Here is a 25,251-nt window from a genome sequence, read left to right on the forward strand (position 1 = left end):
TTACCGTCTGTAACCCATCATAGGAGGACTCATCTTTTTAGCCTCAGTTGAGGAGGCCCAAGGAGGACAGGGTTCAATCGCAATCTTTGTCCCTTTTCTCCCTCAGTATATAAATTACTGAATGCTTATAATATTAAATTATTTAAATTTCATTGATTGCTTACAAATATTCAAATGAACCACTGAAAGTTAAACTCTTACTCGTGAATCTTACTCATGATTGTCACTTTGAAAATCAAAAATGTAATTTTAAATTTTTATTTGTATTAAAAAAAGTCTAATTGTTTACAAGTTTATGCCTTACTTGTATGAAACATTTTAAACAGATTAATAAATCTACCTGGTAGATCCCATGAAGAAATGAAATTAATACGTCAAACTGTATAAAAATAGAACAGGAAACGTAACAGGTGAGAGGCTTAGTTGATCTTACTGTCACATTTGAATGCACGCCTTTCTCTTTTTAATTAAATATAGGTTTCAAGAAACTCAAAATATTAAAACAATGGGAAGATAATGCAATTATCTGTCAAACAGGACGCTTCTATCAAACATTACACACAGATCATTCACAGTTCACAGTTAATGACTCAACTACAATTTCACTGACAGCAAAGACCTTTCACATACCTCTAATATTTGGTCTTCTCAATTATTCTGGTAATGTCCAAGGCTTCACTGTACCTGTTTTTAGCCTCTGTTCTTGGATGCCAAAATGGAGCTAAGATTGAAGCGGGTACCCCTGGTTTCCCATCAGCCATCCTGTCAGTGCTCTGGCTCAGCAGTGTAGGTATCCTGGTTTGTTTGAATAAAGAAATCTTGGCTACTTCCTGGGTAGCATGCACTGACGTGCATAATGAGGTGGGACTGTACTGATAGAGCCCTCAACGACTGGTGCTCATCTCAGTGACGTGATACCCTTGCAGGACCTGCTTCTGGTGTCATGTCGCTTAAGTACCCAGTGCCTACAGGCCCAGACCAGAAGCTCCCACCTGTACGGGCATTGTAAAGGGCTACATTGATGCAGGCACATTATCATGAGATAAGTGTCATTTGGGACTAATCCTTGCAGCCCACTAGTGGTGGTTACAAGCTCAGTTAGGCTAATAGTCTACATGAGAGCAGGTTAAATAGTCCCAATTAAGTCCTGAAAATCCTGAGCAATGGTTTCTCTTCAAGACTTTTACAGAAGCTGTCATTGGTGCCAATCCAGAAACGACAACTGCCCTTGGGGCCTCTTCCTGAAGTTTGGATGCTGCAGTAATGTCCTGGACTGCCACACTCACCAAGGTGTTCTTCATGTCATGACATATCTCCTGCTTGGTATTGCAGATGTGGTTTGTAGACTTCTTCAACTTAACCACTATCTGCACCACATGAGAGAAGATTGTCTCCACTGCCTGCATTATGAATTCTATGCTTCCAAAACATTGATCTTGTAAAGACTGGGTCCCTGAGATCTTGGTCCTTGGTCTCCTCAGCCAAGCCATTTCTGCCCTCTCCAGGGAGACAGTTGTTTCCTCATCATTCTCTGTCAGATACTCCTGATAACTGATGCTCTGTGATTCACCCTGTGATATACCCACTGCCCCATTACTTACCTCCTCCCGAGTGTGTGTATTTAAGTTGGTGCTTGAATAAGTAAGGTGCCATGATGGACTGGGGAAATCAGGTGCAGAAATGGATCCTCTGGAAGTGCCTGGCTGCTCATCAGATGTTCCTTTCTGTCAAGAATCAGTGCCAACAAATCAAAAGACATAATTGAGCAATAAAATGAGGTATTTCAAATAATCAGAATGTCTGAAGACGGTAAACACTCAGTATTGTATGTGATCTATCCCATTACCAACCTGAACCTGACAGTTCTCCTTCGATCTTTCCATCGCCCCCTTCTTCCCAGTAATTCTGATGAGGAGTTGTAGAGCTTTGTCCTCATCCCTACTCAGGGGCCTGGTGCTTACCATTCCTTCAGCTGTGGCAGTCCTTTACCTTTGGTTGTGTAGGTGCTTTGCCTTTGCATGGAACACAAAGTTATAGACTAATCCACAATTTCATTTCACCCAGGTGTCCACACACAGGCTGACTTCCGGAGTGACACCTACCACTGCTTCATTAGATGCATTCAGGATCAGCCTGACAACTGTATTTGCACAGGGCTCCCAAGACCTGGTTGAGATTATTCAGCCTGTACTGATATCGACCAGTAACACCTCTGAGTCTGTACAAGGAGTGGGCATAGATGTCATTGAGCTTGCTGCATTAAGGCCCCATCCAACGCCAACATAGGAAGGAGTTTCGGACATGGGAACCAGCACTGCCCCCCAGCCACCCCACCACTCTGCCACTTCAAGGGAAAGGCTGCTGAAAGCTAGTCACTCTGGGGCAGTTCCTTCACTGAGATGAGAGTCACCACAGATTTTTAAGGCTCCAGAGGAACCATATCATCTACCCGCCTCTTCATCTCACGTAGGGAGCACCTAATAGGATAAAGGAGTAGATTAGGAGTATGAACTAGTAAATTAGCTGGCACAATGGGTAGACACATTGTTAAGAAATAGTTGTAGAAAGTGTGATTGGAATTTTTGGCACTTTTTGGGAAATATGTTGTGTGAAGTAAACACGCTAAGTTGTACACGTAGAGTTTTGAATTTATTTCAGTGCATGATTCAGTTTTTGGGGATTAATATGATGTCAGGAGAAATGTAGACTTCTGCCATAATGAAGGAACTTAGCAAAGAGATGAGGAGAGCACAGAGAGTTAACTCATTTCGGTGAGTGAACCTTTATTTATTGAAAACACTGGGCTATTAGTTGCACCCTTCTTTCTCTGACTGTACTGTCCCATGTCCTCATGCTATGGGCAGGTATTTTATTCTGTTGCTTCTTAATCTTCATCATTTCAGCTTCTGGAAGCAGCGAGCATTTCTTCATTGCAATGTTATACATAACACAGCAAGCTACAATGATTCTGGAGACTCTTACTGTGGGGCTCCACCATATTTATTCATTCTCCTAAAATGGGACTTAAGAATTCCTATAGTTTGCTCTACGACACTTCTCCTGGTGACATGGCCTCATTATATCTGCTATCCCCCTCTGTTTTGGAAGCTTTAGTGGAGTCATCAACCACGAGTGGAGGTGATACCCTTGATCACCAATCAACCATCCAGATACATGGCTCAAAGCCGTGAGATCTTGCATGGTGGATTACTACACGATGAAAGCATCAGAGCAGCTTCATGGGTATCTGGTGTGGATGGGCAGGACAAGATCATTTTCATTGCAGAGCAGCTGAATATTAATAGAATGAAAGCCTTTCCTATTCATAAAATAGTGAAGGTTTTTGAAGGAGGCTTTGAGTGGCGTAAGAGTTCTGTCAATTGCTCCTTGCACCTGTGAGAATCCTGTTAGTCTGTAGAACTAGATGGCTCTCTCTCTCCCTCTTTGTTTGCTTCTATTGATAAAGATATGAATTGTGCAGCCCTTGTGATTAGGGAATTAATGACCTTGATGCAGTGGTGAGCAGTTACCTGACTAATGTAACAAAGAATCATCCATTGCTGCGTGGAAGGATCCAGATGCAAAGAAATTCAAGGTGACCGTGACTGATACAGACAATGCTGTTCTCCTGATGAAAGTGGAGTGTGGGTTTTCACCAAGATTGGTGATCACCATTGCAGATCAGTTGTATGTTAATAGAATGAAAGCCTTTCTTATTCATAAAATAGAGGAGGTTTTTAAAGGGGGCTTTAAATGGCAGAAGATTTCTGTCAATTGCTCCTTGTACCTGTGAGAATAAAAGTGCCTTTATTTCTTCTATTCCAGTACTCCTCCTAGGTGCCACCTGAGAGCTAGTATATCGGGAGAAGTGGTTGGCTGCTTCTGTAGTGCAACAGGCTCATGGGACTAAGTTGGCTTTACTCTCATGACAGCTCGGTCCGGGGGGTGCGGGGGGGGGGTCGTTGTACTTTTACACATCGAAGGGAAGCATGATATGAGAACAGGTGGCTTATGTTCACTTTTGAGTTCACTGACATTCTGCAAGGATTCCACCAGTCTCCTGCTGTAACCCCTAGGAAAATGGCAGACACCCAGTTACGCTGGGATTCCCCCATTTCCACATGTTTCCTCAGTGCCTTGTTGGGGTGGAACTTCTGTTCTTCGCATATAGGGTTATGACAGCCAGGTGGCAGATGCAGGGGTAGGAGATTCCCTAAGCTGGGAATTCCTCCTCCTGAGGGGACCCAGTTATAGTGGTGATAGTGTACTGATTGAATGGAGGTGCACTGGTCTCCACAAATGTGTACGTGGGCCCCACCGGGGGATGGGGGAATCTACCCCTGAAGATTTTCAATTTTTAAAAAACGAATTTGTACAGATCGGCCCGCCTTATTCAGAGGTCAGAGGAAATGTAGGAACACTGGCGAAGACAGAGGGCCTGAACAAACCTTCCCTTTCACGGACCGATGGACACTGGATTTTCTGTTTGTCACTGGCAAAAATGTATGATTGGCATTGTGATAATGACACCCTGTGCTTGTAAGATGCCTTTTCTTATAAAACCCATAAGCCAGTGTCATCAAACAAAAAACCTAACAAAAGTGCCCCCTTTTAAGAGAAGCACAACTAATATCATAAAAAACAAAGGAAACTTATCAAATTAAATAATAATATTGCCACCCATGTCCAATATGCAGTACACTGTACTTGACAATCCACAGACCATGTTTTTAAAGGTACATGAGGCAGTGCAAATGTGAGCAATGACAAGTATCACACTGCAGTGTTTACACATTTCAAGTTGTAATTTGGAAGCCATACAGTCCTTAAAAGGTACTTTAAACTGTCTTGTGGAACTGAAATTTGAGACGTATCAAAGAAAATAACCTTATAAACATGAACTCCCTACTTCAGCACCCTTCAGGCCCTGCAGCGACACCTGCACGTAGAGGATCCTCATGGATGGTGTGCGCTGGCGACGTATTTCTTCCACCAGCTGCATGGCCTGAATTACAACACACAGCTCCTGTTTGTTAAGTTTGAGGGCATCTGTGTGTCCTTGCAGGAGCTGCCTGTCTTTTACCAGGATCTGATCAAGGTTTGGAATATGGTTGCCTCTAGCCAGAATTCTCCCCCGTCAGGGACAGCGGCCACTCTACAGGAGCCGCTACTCAGGAACCCGCACCTCCGTGTGGTCGGCTTCAGAGACACATGGCTAGCGGAGAGGATGGCCCTGGCTGCCAAGGTGACCAGAGTCAGGGACGTCCTGGATGGCGGAAGAGTGGGCTGGAATTCCCTCTGTATCATTTCACTCTGTGCGGAGGGTTTTCCTGTATGGGCTGCTCCTGCACACTCTCCACTTCCTCGCCCTCGTCTTCCATCTGGACATGCCTTGGCATGCCACCTTGCTGTTCGGTGGAGATTCTTAGTGGAGGGCCCTCTACATGGGAGTCCTCCCCTGCACCATTGGGGATCTGGGGTGGAAAGTGTTGCATGGAGCGATCCCTACGAATCTATTTTTGAGCCACTTCACGGACTCCCAGACCACCTGTAACTTTTGCGGCCTGAAAGAGTCATGGAGTGTGAGAGGTTGCAGCCCCTGTTCCATTATTTGATGGGGCTGCTCCTCAATTTCTGGCTGCACTTCAGTCCCACACCCCTAGTCAGAGGACCTCTTCGTGGGTCTGTTCCTGGGTCTGGGTCAAGGTGACCATCCACATGTCCGGGTTGGATGCAGCCCATGGGGGTGATCACTCTGGCTGCCTGCCTCACTTTCAGGCTTTCTCCGCACCTGGGTAGCCAGTGCGCTTGAGGCATTTTTTTTTCAAAAAATATACTTTATTCATAAAATTTGTAGCAAAAACATACAATACAGTTGTCATATCACATTCCAAACATACACAATACAGATTATACAATTTGCAGGTTAAATCAAGTACAGTTCAATGAACACATTGTACATAATTACAGTTCATGACACTCTGGGGTGTCTCTGCATTATACTCAATACAGATTATTGATTACAGATTGATTACAGATTCATTACAGGTACATTACAGATTCATTACAGGTACATTACAGCAATTTGAATTTTACATTCTGCCCGGGGGGGATTTTCCCTGATTGCAGCCCCTCGGTATACAATGGCTGGAAGGCTCTAAATGGTTGCCTTTCCCCACAGAGCCTTTGCGGCGGCTGCACCTAGCTTCAGTGCATCTCTGAGCACGTAGTCCTGGACCTTGGAATGTGCCAGTCTGCAACACTCGGTCGAGTACAGCTCCGTACACTGGAAGACCAGCAGGTTTCGGGCAGACCAAAGGGCGTCTTTCACCGAGTTAATGGTCTTCCAGCAGCAGTTGATGTCTGTCTCGGTGTGCGTCCCCGGGAACAGCCCGTAGAGCACAGAGTCCTGTGTTACGGAGCTGCTCGGGACGAACCTGGACAGATACCACTGCATCTCTCTCCAGACCTTCTTTGCAAAGGCGCATTCCAGAAGATGGGTGATGGTTTTGTCTGCACCGCAGCCTCCTCGGGGACAGCGCGCGGTCAAGCTGAGAGTCCAGGAGTGCATGAAGGATCTGACAGGAAGGGCCCTTCTCACCATCAGCCAAGCTATGTCTTGGTGCTTGTTTGAAAGTTCTGGCGATGAGGCGTTCTGCCAAATGACATTGACAGTCTACTCGGGGAACCAAATGACAGGATCCACCGTCTCCTTTTCCCGCAGGGTCTCGAGGACGTTACGTGCGGACCACTTACTGATCGCCTTGTGGTTGAAAGTGTTTTTTTGCATAAACTTTTCAACGAGGGACAGGTGGGACGGAACGGTCCAACTGGACGGAGCGTTCCGTGGCAGCATGGCCAGGCCCATCCTCCGCAACCAGTGGGCACCACAGGGACTGGAGTTTATAGTTGATGCAGGGAATAATATTCTTATTTAATTTGATAAGTTTCCTTTTCTGTCAGTATGATCTCGGTGTTCATTGTTTGTGCCACCTCTAAAATGGGGGCACTTTTGTTAGTTTATTTGGGTTGATGACACTGGGTCAACCCAATGCCTCCTTACAGGTTCACTCAGATACCTACTTCAGTACAACTTGGCCTTTAGTGAAGTTTTGTTTCCCAGGAAACGAAAGTGAAACTATTGGGGAAAATACTATAGACGACAGAATAGCTTTCCACTCACTTGTAGAAGATGGCGGCTGAAAGTGTCTATCAATATTCTCTATTAATTGAGGGCGACTGGAGTCCAGACATCGCTAAACTTTTGAAAACCAAACTGCAGATTTATTTCCAAAGTAGAAAGAAATCTAACGGCGGAGACTGCATCGTGGAATATGAAGATCCCTCCAAAAACCAAGCGGTCGTGCGGTTCGCCAGTGAGCAAAGTGCGTGAGTTTCTTCAATCATTTAAAGTTCACACTTTCAGACACAACTGGTTAGAATTCATAGTTACACAAAATCAAATCCAACTTTAATATTGGAAACTTACTTAGTAACAGTCAATCCTCGATTGGAGAAGGTTTAACTTCTCTGGAAGTAATGAAGTTGTGAAGTAGTTTTGTGACCAGTCATTAAATATGTCGATCGGAAGGAACTAGGGGTTATCGTTCAGTGACCATCCTCCCGGAATCAGGGTCAGTCTGCCGGGTGGGCAGGCAGAACATCCCCGGAGTCTGTTGGGCCAATAATAACAGTCCTGAGTCAGAGTTCGTGTATTCTCCCAGTTCAGTCTTCCTGTGAATGACATCGCGGCAACCGAGGGTCACCCCTATTGCTTTATTTAAAACAGGCTACTGCGTTTTAATTCACTGGCCATGGGCTTTATCCTCAATCAGTTTTAGATTCATGGTCAAATATGAAACAACAGTCTTATGATAAAATGTCTTTATTGACATATTTGCTGAATAAATAGCGACCGAAATCAGGTGATAGATACGATTGGAAGCAGAGAGAGTCTCCACCCTATAGGTGTGGGGACGTTAGTGAAATTCCGAGGGAAGATAACATTTCCAGCTTTTTCCAACTGGAAAATCTTTTTACTTATTGTTTTGACTACATAACAACAGTGATTGCACTTTAAAAGTAACCGTGAGTGCTTTGGGAGGTGATAAGACACTATATAAATGTATATTGGTCCTATTTCTCTTCTGGGCTAATGGAAAGTTCTGCAATGATTTTACACTGGCAGGTCCTGGGGAATTCCTGTTGCTGTGAGTTATAACTTCTCTTTTCAGTTCAAAACTGTTAAGGCTGGAAAAAAAATGTAATTGCATAGTAATAAAAGCATTCAACTAAGACTAGACTAAAACAAATGATTATAAATTAAATCCATTTTTATTACACAGAAACATGAATGATTCACCGTGCAGTGTCTACTGGTATGCTGGAAGCCACTCAACCTGCTCTTCTCAATTTTATTTTTGTCTATAAACCAGTTTGGGTGGATCATTCCTCCCTACTCAATTAAAGTTTTCTCCCTGCTCAATTAAAGTTTTCTCCCTGCTCAATTAAAGTTTTCTCCCTTTTTAAGGGAAAACACCTGGTGTATTCTGGTTGGGTTGGATTTAGTCCAATCCCTTCAGCCCATTACAAACTAGGTCCTGTTGATTCTGTACTTTCCTTACTCTTACACAATGGGGGAACATAGGAACAGAAGTAGGCCATTTAGCCCCTCAAGCCTGTTCTGCCAGTCAATGAGATCAACAAATCATTGATGCAAGAAATTTAGGAATAGTGCAGGAGAAGTTTTTCTTTTCACATAGAGGATTGTGAGTCTGTGGAATGTACCACCAGAGCCAGTGATTGAAGCAGACCATGTCAACATTTGCAGATAGATGTTTGAAGGAAAGCAGAATAAAGGGATATGAAAATGGGGTGGGCACATAGGATTAGGGCTACTGCTCATATGGAGGATAAATACCCAACAAGGATTGGTTGGGCCAAAAGGCCTATTTCCATGGTGTCATTTCTATCTAATTCTATGTGTATTGTAACATTGTAATAATCCAATGCCATGAATAATCAACAATATTTTTTTGTAGTAAACTATTGGGATTGAGAAAAAAAGAGGCTAGAGTTAGGTTTCCATTTGTGGTTCCTACTGCTGGGTATTGGGAAACATCTGGAGGACACTGGATTAAAAGATAGAACAAACTATACTGGCACTGTCCATGTCAATGATGAGGCCAATTCTACGGAATAGCCTGTAGTATAGGTAAATAGATGCATTAGAGAGCTCAGAGGGCCGGGATAATTCCAAACCTTAGGAGACTAAGTTACAAAGAAAAACTAAGCAACAAAATTTATTTTTGCAAGAGAAAAGACTGATGGGAGGCATAATACAGATCTACAAAATAATGAAACATATATAAGTTGAAATAAACAAGCTATTTAATTCGAACAATGAGCATAGGATACGTTCAAAATTCATTAATCTCACGCAAAGTTAGAGATCAGAAAAAAAAATCCTGACAAGATGGTCACAGATTCACAGAATATTTTGGGAAAGCTGAAGGCCATTTAGCCCATCATACATATGCTGACTCTCCAAAAGAGCTACCTACTTAGCTTCATTCCCTTTTTTTTCTTTTTCAAATATTTATCCACTTCACTTTACAACTATTATGGATTCTGCTAATATTAACCCTAATATGAACAGGTACAATCAGTGCAAAAGGTATAGAGAATATAAGAATTCTTAAATTGCATTCAGGAAAACATTTTTAGCCAGTATGTAACAAGCCCAACAAGAGGGGGGCAGTTCTGGATTTAGTTTTAAGGAATGAAGCTGGGCACCTCATGGGGGAATCTAAAACTAGAGGACATAGTCTCAGAATAAAGGGTTGCCCGCTTAAGGCAGAAATGAGGAGGAATTTCTTCTCCCAGAAAGTCGTGAATCTTTGGAATTCTTTACCCCAAAAGGCTGTGGAGGCTGAGTCATTGAATATATTCAAGGCTGAGTTAGACAAATTTTTGATCAGCAAGGGAATCAAATGGTATGGGGAAAGGGCGGGAAAGTGGAGTTGAGGTAAAAATCAGATCAACCATGATCTCACTAAATGGCGGAGCAGTCTTGAGGGGCCGAATGGCCTACTCCTGCTCCTATCTCTTATGGTCTTATGGCAGGTGGAAGGAGTAACAGTGGGAGATCATTTTGGTGGTAGTGATCATAATTCAGTAAGATTTAGCATAGTTATGGAAAAGGGCAGAGATAGAACAGGAGTAAAAGTTCTAAATTGGGGAAAGACTAATTTTACTAAGCTGAGATGTGATTTAGCAAAAGTTGACTGGAAGCAGCTACTTGAAGATAAATCAGTGTCAGAGCAGTGGGAGGCATTCAAGGGGGAGATTCAAGGGGTTCAGAGTAAACATGTTCCCACAAAGAAAAAGGGTGGTACTGCCAAATCTAGAGCCCCCTGGATGACAAGGAGCATACAGGGTAAGATAAGGCAAGTAAGGGAAGCTTATGTCAGACACCAAGAGCTCAATACTGCAGAAAGCCTAGAGGAGTATAGAAAGTGCAGGAGTGAAATTAAAAAGGAAATTAGGAAAGCAAAGAGAGGGCATGAAAAAATACTGGCAAGTAAAATTAAGGAAAACCCAAAGATGTTTTATAAATACACAAAGAGCAAGAGGATAACTAAGGAAAGAGTAGGGCCTATTAGAGACCAAAAAGGTAACCTATGTGTGGAGGTGGAAGATGATGGTATGATTCTTAATGAATACTTTGCGTCTGTCTGCATGAAAGAGGGGACGATGCAGAGATTGTAGTTCAGGAGGAGTGTGAAATATTGGATGGGATAAACATAGTGAGAGAGGAAGTATTAACTACAGCATGGTGCCGGAGGATTGGAGGACTGCTAATGTTGTACCGTTGTTTAAAAAGGGAGAAAGAGATAGACCGAGTAATTGTAGGCCAGTCAGCCTAACCTCGGTGGCGGGCAAATTATTGGAATCGATTCTGAGGGACAGCATAAATTGTCATTTAGAAAGGCATGGGTTAATCAAGGACAGTCAGCGTGGATTTGTTAAAGGAAGGTCGTGTCTGACTAACTTGATTGAATTTTTTGAGCAGGTAACAAGGAGGACTGATGAGGGTAATATGTTTGATGTAGTGTACATAGGTTTTAGCAAGGCTTTTGACAAGGTCCCACCTTGGGAATGGACAAAAAAGTAGAAGCCCATGGGATCCAAGGGAGAGTGGCTAGTTGGATCCAAAATTGGCTCAGTGGCAGGAAGCAAAGGGTAATGATTGACGGGTGTTTTTGCGACTAGAAGGCTGTTTCCAGTGGGGACCTGCAAGGCTCAGTACTAGGTCCCTTGCTTTTCGTGGTATATATTAATGATTTGGACTTGAATGTGGGGAACTAGATCAAGAAGTTTGCAGATGATACAAAAATTGGCCGTGTGGTTGAAAGTGAGGAGGAAAGCTGTAAACTGCAGGGAGATATCAATGGACTGGTCAGGTGAGCAGAAAAGTGCCAAATGGAATTCAGTCCAGAGAAATGTGAGTTAATGCATTTGGGGAGGGCAAACAAGGCAAGGGAGTACACAATAAATGGGAGGATACTGAGAGGCGTAGAGGAAGTGAGGGACCTTGGAGAGCATGTCCACAGATCCCTGAAGGTAGCAAGTCAGGTAGATAAGGTGGTTAAAAAGGCATATAGGATACTTTCCTTTATTAGCTTAGGCATAGAATATAGGAACAGGGAGGTTATGCTAGAACTGTATAAAACTTTGGTTAGACCACAGCTTGAGTACTGCGTACAGTTCTGGTCACCACATTACGGGAAAGATGTGATTGCACTAGAGAGGGTACAGAGAAGATTTACGAGGATGTTGCCAGGGCTGGAGAATTTTAGCTATGAGAAATGATTGGATAGGCTGGTGTTGTTTTCTTTGGAACAAAGGAGACTGAGGGGAGATTTAATTGAGGTATATAAAATTATGACGGGACTAGATAGAGTGGATAGGGAGGACCTATTTCCCTTAGCAGAGGGGTCAGTGATCAGGGGCATAGATTTAAAGTAATTGGTAGAAGGATTAGACGGGAGCTGAGAAGAAATTTTTTCACCCAGAGGGTGGTGGGGGTCTGAAATGCACTGCCTAAAAGGGTGGTAGAAGCAGAAACCCTTAACTCATTTAAAAAGTACCTGAAGTGCCATAGCCTACAGGGCTATGGACCAAGTGCTGGAAAGTGGGATTCAGCTGGATAGCTCTTTTTCGGCCAACACGGACACGATGGGTTGAATGGCCTCCTTAAGTGCTGTAACTTTCTATGCTTCTGTGCTTTCATCATTGTTTTTAGTAGGAATTCCTTGTCCTTAAAATTTGAGTAAAAAAATTCTCCTAATCTCTGTCTTGATTCTTTTGGTGATGATCTTACCTTGTTGCCCTCTACTTATCTATTCAACCACCAGTGGAAATGAACTTTATTTATTTACCTTATCAAAGCCCTTCATAATTTTGAATACCTTTACGGGGGCTCCTCTTATTTTTCTCTGCTTTAGTGAAAAGAGCTCCAGTTTCTCTTAAGCTGTCTTCATAACTAATGCCTAATGGCATAGTGCCCATAGAAAATCATCCCCAATGGACATATAGAACAGACTCACGGAAGACAGAAAATGCTGGAAACAAACAGCAGGCCAATCAGTCACTGTAGAGAGATGAGACGTCCCTGTTTCAAACCCTCTTCAAAACCCTTCTCCCCAAATGTTGACTGACCAGCTGTATGTTTCCAGCAATTTCAGTTGTGTTTGTGTTTCAGACTTCCAGCACCTGCAGTATTTTTCACTTCATAGAGAAGGAAGTTCATTTGGAATCAATGAACACATTTAAATGGATCAATATATATATTGAGAAGTGGGAATTAAAAGTTATAGAGACGGTGAATTCCATCTGCCACTTTTTTGCCCATTCCAGCAACTTGTCAATATCCCCTTGCAGATTCCTTATGTCCTTTGAATTATTTACTGTGCCTGCTATTTTAGTTTTATCTGCAAATTTGGACACCAATCCCTCTAGCCTTGTATCCGAACCATTGATCTACACCATGAACTTGAATCTCATGGGGCACCGTAACCCACTTCCAACCACTCTGAAAACTGCCCTTAATTTCTACTCGCTTTCCTCCTTTAATCAAATTTACTACCCTTTGCCTAATTCCATACCCCATAATCTTCACCAGTAGCCTTCTGTCTGGTACCTTGAAGGGTTTCTGAAAATCTATGTGCACCACATCTACTGCATTTCCTCCATCCTCTATATCTGTCACTTCCTCAAAGGACTCTATTAGGTTTATAAAATACAATGTTCCTTTCTGAAATCCCTATTGGCTGCTTCTAATTATTTTTTCTTCATCTAGTAGTTTCATCTTTAATTAAAGATTCCAAAATTTTCCCTACTACACATGTTAAACTAACTGGTCTGCAATTACCCGGATTAGCTCTGTCTCCCTTTTTTGAAAATGGATATTACATTGGCCACTCTCCAGTTCTCTGGCATACATCCACTCTCAGTAGAACCCTAAAATATAATTTCTAGGGCTTCCATTATTTCCCCCCCCCCACTTCCTTCAGGACCCTTGAATGTATCCCATCAGGGACTGGCACTTTGTCTTCCTTTAGCTTAACTAACTTCTCTAATATTTTCCTGTTATTTATTATAATAGCTCTACTCTCACTTTTAACCAATTTAAGATTGACCTTCTCCCCAGTATCCTTCTCTTTAGCAAACAAAGTGCTGTTAAGTGGCCCTGCCAATTTTCAGATCCTCTCCTCTCAGGGATCCCACCTCACATTTAACAATTCTTTTTACTCTCCTCATGCTCCCTCCTTGCTTTCCTTATCCCTTTCTTGGCCTCTTTCCTTATTTTCTCATATTCTCTCTTATTTTTGTAATTTCTGTCATACCTTCGTCTTCAATTTATTTAGCAGGTTACGGTATAGTAGAGAATTATCAGGTCTTTCTAGAGGCCACGAAACTGCATTCAGTGTACAGGGTATCCACTCTCTGTTATCCTCCAGGAGGGCCAGATTGTAAGGTCCAATCATTGAATCATGCTTAACTATTGTATTCATTAGTGAGGATAGCATTTTGTGGTATTGAAACTCAGCGCACTTAAAAGTTCTCTAGGACGATCTGGTGTATCCATAATGTTACGGGGTACCGTACTTATTCATCGTAAGCTTCAAAGCAGTACTGAGGGAGTGCTGCACTGTCAGAGGTGCAGTCTTCTAGAAGAGACTGAGACCCCAGCCACCTGTTCATGTGAATGTAAAAGATCCCTTGGCACTATTCAAAGTAAAGCAGGGGAGTTCTCCCAGTGCCCTGGCCAACATTTATCCCTGAACCAACACCACTAAAAAAACAGATTATCTGTTCACCTGTTTCATTGCTTTTTTTTTATCTCACTGTGAGCAGATTGGCTGATATCTTTGCCTATATTACAACAGTGACTACACTTCAAAAGTATTTAATTGCTGTGAAGCACTTTGGGACGTCCTGAGGATGTAAAAGGCGCTATATGAATTCTTGTTTGCAAGACCAAACTTTATTGCTTCCTCAACATTTGAAATGGCAAGATATTGGAAGAGTGCAAATGTTTACTGGCAGGCTGTCCACCATTTTCCTTCCCACCAGCCACTGGTTTTGAGTGTAGTCAGTAGTCCCCTTGATTTCCATTTGAGAAGTTGTCCCACCCTTTTGAAGTTCCTGGGTAAGACAACTACATTGATCATGACTGTTGCTACAGTCCATTTAAGTTGAAGTATATTTGTGTTTTTAGTGTATGATTTGAAATGTAATCTAGTACCTGTAACTGCTCCTCTTGATGTTTTCTTTAGTAAGATGTCGTGTATTGGAGAAAAAGGTACATGAAATTGATCTACAAAAGAAGGGGAAAGTTCATGTTACTGTCAGACTTCTACAAGATGAGGTACCACAAGCAGCTTCTGGAGGCGACCAGGCAGCAGCAACACAACTGACTTCAGAACAATATGTAGGTTTAATATGAATTGTTAACAAAAAATATTATTTTTTGATCTTTTTATTGCTGACATTCTTGTATTTTAATAGGTCTGGGATTCTGCAAACAAATGGCGAAAAAAAGAAAAAGGTACATCTACTTTTTAAAATAAATTTAAACATCAACTCAGGCATACAAGTTGAGATTTTAATGTTCGAAGACATCCTGCTCTTCCCCTGGGCAAGATGGCTTGTGTACATGAACAAAGAGCCATACAGTGCTAGCATACAAACTGTGACAAAGACTGCCTGAGATAAAAAAAAGAAAAAATATCTTAATGAAGCAATTCTAATTATTTTTGTAATTGGGTGCAGAAAGTTGAGGTCTAAGGTTCATGAGTTGTCTTTGTACACAAAGATTTCCTGATGGGTGCTGTGCAGATAAACATTAACTATTTAGACAATGAAAATGGAAGTGACATTGATGATATGATTGGAATTACCATTGGCAAGAAAAACTAATGTAGTCCACCTGTACTTAACTGCCCTTTTTTGGTTGACCTGTCTCATAGTATCCACAGAGGTAATACAGGAGACGATTACTATTATGCTTGCCCACTATGTGTTTGTAATAGATGCAAGCGATACTTGCCTTTGCTTGAGGTTTGCAAAACTGAGGATTGAAGATTTTAGTTGTATTTGAAGACTATATTATGAACTCCATTTATTACACAAAATAATTCAAAAAAATCTGTGACAGTTGAGCAGAAGGAGGATAAAATAACCAGAATATGTCCTTCCATGTTGTTGGGGAGAGATGTGGGACTGAAATGTATTCTTATTTCTGTCAGCAATCCAATTTATACTAGCACCATATAAAAGTAATCATTATAATTACATGCGATAAATTCGAAAGTTTCGTTTTTACTTAAACAATGTAAAGGAAAGTTAAAAAGAAACAAAAAAATGTGCGGGTGAGATTCTCTTCTTACTTTGTGTTTCTGATGTTGCTGCGGTTGAGTACATACATACTTATGTGTGTGTGTGTATAACTGTGACTCAATGTGTATGTATGTTTCTCCTGAAAGTGACATTTAAAGAGAAAGAGATGCATTTTCCTCCTTTTCAAACTAATACAACTGGAAACCTCCTTAAACCAGATATAGAAATGGTTAGTTTAACTTGTTTGACAATCATTGTCAAACATAAACATTAGAGACCCTTCTCATTTACATTATGAACAAAATTGTTAGTTACTACATGGTGCAGCAGTTACTTGAGAATGTTCTGTTCCAGCTTACATCCACGTTGCTGAGAGCTGTAATTCCTTGGAATGTTGCATTTGTTTTCAGCTGCTCTGCTCTGCACTCCTCAGTATATGAAGATAAAAACATTTGTTTCAATGTTTCTGAAGTTCAGACATGGAGAAACAATGGGGTAGAAATTCATCTCAGGGCGTTTCTGAAACCGGGAGGCCCGAGCCCGACTCAAAATTGGGCCTCGGGCTTAATTAACATTTAATGCACGAGCTGCTGCTACCTTTCACGTCTCAACAGGCAGCTCGTGCATTGAAGATGCTGAGTGGCGGGCCGCTTGCCTCGGCGGCAGCGACCCAAAGATAAGTCCTGGGAGGGAGTTCGTAGGCAAGAGGGGAGCACTCCTGCTTCTCTTGGTTCTACAGGTTTTTTTTAAATTTACTTACCTGCCCTCGGCAGCTACAGAGGCCACTGAAGAATTCTGAGCACGACAGGCCCAGCACCTGCTGTGCTCGTCGTGAATACATTTTCCAATGGGGTCCTTCAACAGGCGTTAGGCCTCTAATTAACATAAGCGAGGGGCGTGAAGCCTGTTTTAGATGGCTGCCCAGGAGTAGCCCGGGAGTTTAGCTGTGGCCCAAATGCACAATTGCTAAATTTGTCAGCATCGTGCCCGCTTTATGCTGAAAAACAAGCAGAACGCAAACCAATTTCTACCCCAATAAATTTTTTGTGCATTCATGTATTAATTAGCCCGTCAGTTCCCTTAGAAAAGATGCTGATGGTTCTGTAGTTGTAACAAAAACAGACTTCAATCTTGAACAAAATGCTTTATAACGTTAGTGTTCACAAGATTCTGGAAAACATTTCAACAGGTGTTAAATATTTACTCAGCAAGAAATGTTCTTGCTTCTTCTCTCTCCCAGCCCTAGAAATAATTGCCAATAAAGTCCACAGGCTAGGAAAACTGAATGCTGCAAGTCATGGTTTTCTGCACATCCAGCATGGCTCCAAGCCTGGCCAATTGGACACATTTCAATTCACTGGGTTGAAGAGCACCACTTCACAACTTGGTTGAGACCCACAGTAGGCAGTTGGGCACTTTGCTCATGGCTTTGTTATTATCTGCCGATAAATGGGGAGGGTGAAGCAATAGAGTTATCATCGGCAGCAGGATTGAGTTGTGTTTTGCATCAGGAATGGGGCCAGGATCTAGAAGGCAGCAATATTAGGATCAAGAATTGGAACTGAGGGCTGCAGCAGATGCTTGTAAAACTCACAGATGGCACCTGGTCATGTAATGAGTATTCCTTGTCTAGATGAATAAATGTCCTATTTTCATGGGTGAGGTGGGAGAAACTTGAACACAGACGATTCAGACAGGGTATAAATGTCACCACTAATATTTTATTTATCTTAACTGTGGTGCAAAGTACTTTTTTATTTAAACAAAAGTAATTCTTTTCAGAAGGAAGCCATAATGTTATGATTGTAAAAAATAATAATTATGGTGAAATATCAACAGAAAATAATGGAGATAGATAGCAGGTCAATTAGCATTTGAAAGAAAAAGATAAGTTTAACATCTCAGACGTGACCCTACATCTGGTCACCTTTGTTATTCAGATGTGGATCAACCTTCTGTTCATTTCCAGCATTTTCTGTGTATGTTTTAAATTTCCAGCATTCATGGTTTTCTTTATATCCCTAATAATTGTAATGCAGCTGCTATAGCAACAAATTCCCAGTTTTTAAATCTTCAGCAAAAAGTTTATAATGATTCCTGATAGGTTTTGTATTTTACCACCTCCTCTAAACAAAAACATTGAAAACAAACATAATCTCCTTATCTTGGTTAGAATAAATGCCCAAAGTAATGAAAACTAAATGCAGTGTATACCTTATGATCTGGAAAGTATTAAAATATTAGCTTCACAGAATTGTTACAAACAATATTAAATCATCATTTGAAGGGGTTTGGGGGTGGGGGGGTGGAATAACAAAGCCTGAATGCTAACATCACACCAAAATGTATATGCTGACATTGTGATTCTTGTTATTAAGATGCTCAGGCAGTGTTAAGTCAAGGAGCCCATTCAGTGGAGAACGTTCAATTAGCGGTGAAATTTCAAGATGAAAAGAATGAAGCTCCTTCACCAACCTCTTCTGTTGTATTGCAAAATCTTAATGAAAACATCGCATGTGACATGTTGAACCTATTGGTAGAAAATTTGACTGGATTAATTGAAGAAGCTGGTGATTTCAGCATTGAATTGTTGAGTGAAATTAATGCTGCTGTTGTGACTTTCAAAACCAGCACTGGTAAGAATTGATATTTAGCAACTGCCTGTTTAAGAAAAAGCTGTTACAATGCTAGAAAATGTTAAATTACTTTTAAACACGTACTAGCTGAATGGATAGCCTATGGCAATGCTCACAGTAAGTTGGAGGACAGGGTGGTTTGTGATGACAAGAGCAATGTGCCGTGTAATGCATAATTTATATTTGATACCCTGTGGCATGGCTTGACATGGTATGTGTGTGTCTTTCTCTGCCTCACTTTCTGTCGCTCTCCCTCTTTGTGCCTTCGTATTGCCCATCTTCACCCCTGCCTCAGCTCATCTGCTGCTGAAACCCTCATCGATGCCTTTGTTACCTCTAGACTTGACTATTTCAATACTCTCCTGGCTGGCCTCCCATCTTCCCCCCCTCCCTAAACTTGAGCTCATCCAAAATTCTGCTGCCCATATCCGAACCCGCACCAAGTTCTGTTCACCCATCACCTCTGTGCTCGCTGAACTACATTGTCTCCTGGTCCGTGAACATCTCAATTTTAAAATTTTCAGCCTTGTTTTCAAATCCTTCCATGGCCTTACCCCTCCCTAACTCTGTAACCTCCTCCAGCCCTACAACCCTTCGAGATCTCTGCGCTCCTCCAATTCTTGCCTTTTGTACATCCCCAATTTTAATCGCTCCACCATTGGCGGCTGTGCCTTCAGCTGCCTAGGCCCTAAACTCTGGAATTCCCTCCCTAAACCTCTCCGCCTGACTACCTCTCTCTCCTCCTTTAAGACGCTCGTTAAAACCTACCTCTTTGATCAAGCTTTTGATCACCTCTCCTAATACCTCCTTATGTGGCTCGGTGTGAAATTTTGTTTGAAAACGTTCCTGTGAAGCGCCTTGGGACATTTTACTATGTTAAAGGCACTGGGGTCAGCCACATGTGCTGAAACCATTAGAGTAGGCTGCATATGATTGCGCAATAATGTGAGCCCGTATATGCAAAAGTGCAAGTCCCATACATAAAAAAACAAGACCTCCATACTTGAGGACTGCAGATGCTGGAAATCTGAAATAAAAACAGAAAATGCTGGAAAACACTCAGCAGGCCAGGCAGCATCTTTTGAGAGAAAAACAGAGTTAACAACCTTAATATTAACCTCCGCAACGACGGGCGAGAGAGGGTCGGGGATGGGGGGGTTTAAAATGAAATAACGGGGAACGCGACCCCAACCCACCGTGTACTCGCCTATTGCCGTTTCGTGGCATCCAAGTGTCCTGCTGTGGAGAGGCGGGACACTTTATTAACACAGGGCATTGGGAGCCCGATTATAATTTTACAGTTGCTGTGCGGGTTTCCCAGGGGTCCAGAAACCTGGCAGTGAAAGGGAGGCAGGAACTGCCAGCTCCACAAGCCAAGTGCCCTTTACAGCACTCCTTGTGGGCTAGGAAGAGCAGGAGTGCTCCCCCCAGCCCCTCAAGGTAGCCTTTGGCCTCCCCTCTGCCGATCGCAGCCTCTCTCTCTCCCCCCTGCCGCAATCGCCGAATTCCCCCCTCCAGTCCCGATGGCTCTCTCCCCATGCCCCGATCAAGGCCAACATTCCTATCTCTCTTAATTGCCAGTGACCGTCCCCAAGGGGTCCCTGGCTACGGCCTCCTGCCACTGGTTTTTCTGCCCAGCAGCAAGTCAGGCTGTCAATTTGGCATGTTGCCAGGTGGGAAACGGAAGAAAAAATGATAATGAGGCCCTGCCGTTAAATTCGGCAGGACCTCCGTGTCCCCGGCCGGGTTCTTCGTCCTTTCACAGCCTGCCCGCCTCCCCGTAAATATTGAGGCCAATGTTTCAGGTTGAAAATGGTCATCGACCTGAAACATTAACTCTGTTTCTCTCTCCGCAGATGCTGCCTGACCTGCTAAGTGTTTTCAGCATTTTCTATTTTCAATTCAGTATTCTCATACTGTTCATGCCAACACATTCATTTTGTAAACTTGAATGAGGTCCTGGAGGGCTGCTGGTACCATACACCAGAAGAGTCATCACTTTCAGAAAATTGTGGGAGGTGGGTTCCAGATATTAACTTTCAAGTTTGGGGTTCATGGACTCGATTTTAAACTGTAACTGCGAGTGCGTTGGGGGTGAAGAAAATCGTGATTTCCAGGAGCGGGCAGAAATCCCAGCTCCAACACACCTAAGAACGCGCATGGCCCAGAGTCATCTGGGTATGCGCACCATTCCCGAACCCGGAAGTCCTGCCAGCAATTAAAGCCAGCGGGACAATATGTAAACAAGCAATTCAAGTAGTTTAAGTACTTGAAATGTGCATGAATCTAATTAAGAGTAAAGGCAAGTGATTTCAATGCTGCTGGCTGAAACACCACTTGTTCTCCATGGTGAACAAGTCGTGTTTCAGCCGGCAGCCATTTGGACATTTAAATCCCTGTTTGTCAGATGGGGATAAAATGTGAGTTATTGCAGCAGAGCACTCAGTTCTCACAGACAAACTTTTGGCTGGGAGATCTTTGTGTTTAGATTGAACATTCTTCGTTTCCACTCAGAATTGTTCTGTTTACACATATTACCAACTTTTCGGACCCCCTCAAACTGACACCATCAGGATGGGGGGCACGATGGCTGCATTCACTAATACATCCGAGGACAAGGAACATCACCATCCTCGCCAGGCACGGCGTGCACTTCCACCACTTGTAGCTCCACAACACAGTGCTGCGCCACAGGCACCTACACGAGAGCACAGAGGGGAACAACAGAGGGAGCAACGTCGCAGGAGGCACTACCCTCATCAGAGGGTCAACAGACTGAGGCTCAGCTTCCTGGACCTCTCTGAGGAGCAGTGCATACAGAGGCTGAGAGTGAGTTGCCAGGTGATCACAGACATCTGCAGCCTCCTTCATGCCGAGCTGCACCCGGCTGGACCATCCCAGCGCCATCTCATTACCTGTTGCAGTTAAAGTGACTACTGCCCTCAACTTCTTCGCCTCCGAATCATTTCACGGTGCTGACGCCGGGGTGACTCAGTCGTCAGCACACAAGTGCATAAGGCAGGTCACCAATGGCTTGTTTCGCAGGGCCTCTTAGTATGTCAATTTCCCCATGGACGACCTCAGCCAGATGGAGAGGGCAGTGGGATTCCACTCTGTGGCTGGCTTCCCGTATGTACAGGGTGCAATCGATTACACGCATATAGCAATCCGAGCACCTCCACAGGAGCCAGGACTATTCATCAACAGAAAGGGGTATCACTCCATCGTTTGTGACCACCGCAAAAGATTTCTTCAAATGTGTGCCAGATATCGCTGCCATGATTCGTTCATTCTGAGGGAATCCAACATCCCGGGCCTCTTCCACACACTGAACACCCTTAAGGGCCTGCACACGTGGCTCATGACACCTCTGAGGAACCCCGAGCAACAGCGTCAATACAACGACAGCCACATCGCCACCAGGTCTAGAATTGAACATGCGATAGGGCTACTGAAGATGAGATTTTGGTGCCTCGATCGTTCTGGAGGAGTGCTTCAATACGCACCAGTGAGAGTGGGTCGCATTATAGTAATGTGTTGTGTCCTGCACAACATGGCGCAACAGAGAGGGGTACCGGTTGAGGAGGCCCCATGCCCTCATCCACCATCTACATCTGCTATCCACATTGAGGAGGAGCAGGAGGAGGATGAACCCATGGGCAGAGCAGCGGCTCACCTGGCTGCTTGTGAGGCAAGAGAGTCACTCATATGTGAACGGTTCTCATAAGATCAGACAGTGAAAAGAGTCCAGTCCTCACACTATTTGGAAAGACCTGCGCCAACACCAGCGCCCCCCACCCCCCCCCCCGCCACCTTCCTGCACAAAACAGTCCTGCAACTACACATACGCCCACTGTAAAGTGACTCGCTGGGTGGCATCAAGTGTTGCCGTTCATGGTGAAGCACATGAAAGGGCGCTATCACAAAAGCCAGTCAAGAATGGGCAAGACGTGGCAGTAATGGTGAGAATGATAACATTTAATGTGACTTTAACAAAAACCAAATATAAATGAAAAACATGACAGTCTGTCAGACACCCTTGTGCATACCCTTCGTGATCACAAATCCTTAGCCTTTCTCTTCCTACTACTTCTACGTGGTGCATCCCCTGTGACTGCAGCAGATGTAGTGGCAGGTTGTTCATGTCCACGCCCGGACTGCTTAGATGCTTTTGGCCTACGCCCCCTGGGTTTTGGAGCCCAGGGGGCGTAGGCCCCTCCAAAGACTGTTCCACCTGCACCTGTGCAGGGGCTGACTCAGCCACCTGGAGAAGAGGCAGCATTGTGGGTACTGGTTGAGAGGGGGGAATGGGTGAGACATGGGAGCGCTTTGAGTGGTGAACCCACTTCCATGTCCCCTTTCGCCATCATCCATCTCCTGGGCCAGGCCCACATCACTCCTACCACCCTGCTGGAGAACAGTTTGGAGGACATGTATGATGCCTTGGAAGCCAAGTTGTAAAGTTTCTGTCTGCCCGTTTAAGGTGGCAGAATGTTGTTCACCGTGAGTCGGAATGGCTATTGTCAGGCCCTGAATGGACTCATTTGTGAGCCGTGCTTGAAGCTCAATGGAGGCTAGCCTTCTCTCTATCGCATTCATTCCCACACTTACCTGCGACACTATCTCAGACATTTCTGCAGTTACCGACGACACTACCTCAGAATTTCAGCAGTTACGTGCGACACTATCTCAGACAGTTGTTCATGTCCCTGTGACACTATCTCAGAGCTTCCCTTCCGTACCTGTGCCACCATTCCACTAATGTAGGAGTTGGACGCCTCCATCCTCTGGGCTATTGTGGAGAGTGTGCGTGGCACCTCGCAAATGTGCTGCTGTCCCTCAATCATTCTCCTTTTAAAGGATGACCCCGGATTTCAGCATCTGCATCCAGCTGAGCAGAGCTTGGAGAGGAGTGCACCCACCAATGCGGACTCTCCACAGCTGCCCCTGCCACCAGTGTCTGCTTGTGCTCACGTGTGTGGTGACTCACCAGGTGCCAACCCAACTAACTGACTACTAGGACCCACCGAGGTGTGAGTATCTGCGCTGGTGGATGGCTCACTAAGATGTGACGGTGCACCCTCAGAGGCCAGCAGGTCCTCTGAGGTAGCGCCCTCTGCCATCACTGCAGTCTGTAAGAGAACAGAAGGCAATATTAAGCATCATCACAGATGTGTCATGTTGCGATGAGCATTCTGAGGTGTTCAACATGCCAAGCATTGTTAACATCAATTCATGTTGTGTGTGATGAATGTTAAAGTTATGTCACCAGATATTTGTGGGGTGCCAGTCTCGGCGTCCCCAACTGACAGGCACTTGAGGGGGTGGCTGACCTGCAGGGCCTCCTCATCTGCCTCTGTGAGGATCACTATTTGTTGTGGCCCCCTCCAGTCCTCGCCCTCTTGCGTGCATTTTGCGCTCTTTTCTCCTAGAAGGGAAGAAAGTACAGAAGTGTGTGAGTGAGTGATGGTGAAGTGGCCAACCGATAAATGCATTGCTTTGGGTGAGGCTGACCGTGAAAGAGGTGCATCAGAGGGTGAGTATGAGACAGAGACATCACATTGGATCAGGATTGGGGTGAGAGGTACTGGTGGGGTCACAAATGGGGAGGTGAGGAAGTGCTCAGGAAATGCAGGTAAGTTGAGGATGAGCCTTAAGTAGGTGTGAGGAGTGATGTGACAGAGTATCCATGGCAGTGCAGAATGAGTTACTGTGGGGGGGGGGTTTGATGTGCACCACAGAATGCAGGAGAATCAGTAAGCGTACTCAATTTTGCTGACCTAGTTAGGTCAATAAAACGCTTCCTGCACTGGACCCAGGTGCAGGATATGTTGCTGCTGCTGGTGACCTCCTCTGCCACCTTGAGCCAGGCCTTCTTGGTGGCAGAGGCAGGGCGCTTCCTCCTGTTGGCCAGGTAAAATAGTTCCTGCCTCCTCCTCAACTCGGCCAGTAGCAGCTGAGGTGAGGCATCGCTGAATCTTGGAGCAGCCTTGCCATTGTGCTGCTCCATTGGGTCTTCTTGCTCTTTGCTCCAGCAAAATCCATTGGAGCAATGGCCCTTTAAATCCAGACACTCCAGCTGACAGCGTGTCATGTGGGTGCGCAGTCTGCCCACTGCGCAGCTTTCAGAAGGCAAACCCGGAAACAAGGTTAATGCCACCAATTAAGTCGCGATTGCGTGGGGAATATTAAGTTTTTATTAGTTGGATTTGCCGTGCGCCCATTGACCACTCCCCCCTGCTGCCATCCCACCGCCCCTTTAAAATCGAGCCCCATATGTTTCAAAGTTAAACCCTCAATATGGACATTTTTATCTTGTACTGTTACATCACTTTTACTATCTTTCTGTACTAATTTCTCTTCAACTTTGTCGATTCAAAACCAGGGCTTCGACCACTAAATTTTCACTGTGACTCCAAAATTGTATTTTTTTTTAACATTTTTTCCCATTTCTTATGTTTTATTTTTAGACCTCCCTGAATTCGTCCAAAAGTGTTCCACAAAGGTTATGTGTGGCCAAAAAATTGTAGCAAAGCAACTAGACAGAACAAAGAGTGTAAGAGTGGAGAACCTGCCTTCTAATACCAGCGAAGGTTACTTAAAACTGTACTTTGAAACTGCTAAAAATGGAAATGGAAATGTGACCACCATTGAAATAACACCTGAGGAGAGTGCAGCTGTTGTTTCTTTTGAAAATTTTAATGGTAAT

The 25,251-nt window shown here is 43.9% G+C and overlaps 1 protein-coding gene across 1 annotated transcript in view; it reads left to right on the forward strand.

The window, feature by feature from the left end:
* Positions 1-25,251, forward strand: part of LOC137323995 (uncharacterized) — a 98,489-nt gene that overhangs the window by 45,808 nt on the left and 27,430 nt on the right. The window contains exons 19-25 of the mRNA XM_067988166.1: positions 2,904-2,983; positions 5,066-5,245; positions 7,190-7,385; positions 14,844-14,998; positions 15,076-15,115; positions 18,285-18,542; positions 25,013-25,246. Of these exons, the coding sequence (XP_067844267.1) occupies positions 2,904-2,983; positions 5,066-5,245; positions 7,190-7,385; positions 14,844-14,998; positions 15,076-15,115; positions 18,285-18,542; positions 25,013-25,246 (1,143 nt within the window). The remainder of the gene's footprint in view (positions 1-2,903; positions 2,984-5,065; positions 5,246-7,189; positions 7,386-14,843; positions 14,999-15,075; positions 15,116-18,284; positions 18,543-25,012; positions 25,247-25,251) is intronic.

This window comes from Heptranchias perlo, chromosome 7 (assembly GCF_035084215.1).
Source record: "Heptranchias perlo isolate sHepPer1 chromosome 7, sHepPer1.hap1, whole genome shotgun sequence".
Taxonomy (NCBI): Eukaryota; Metazoa; Chordata; class Chondrichthyes; order Hexanchiformes; family Hexanchidae; genus Heptranchias; species Heptranchias perlo.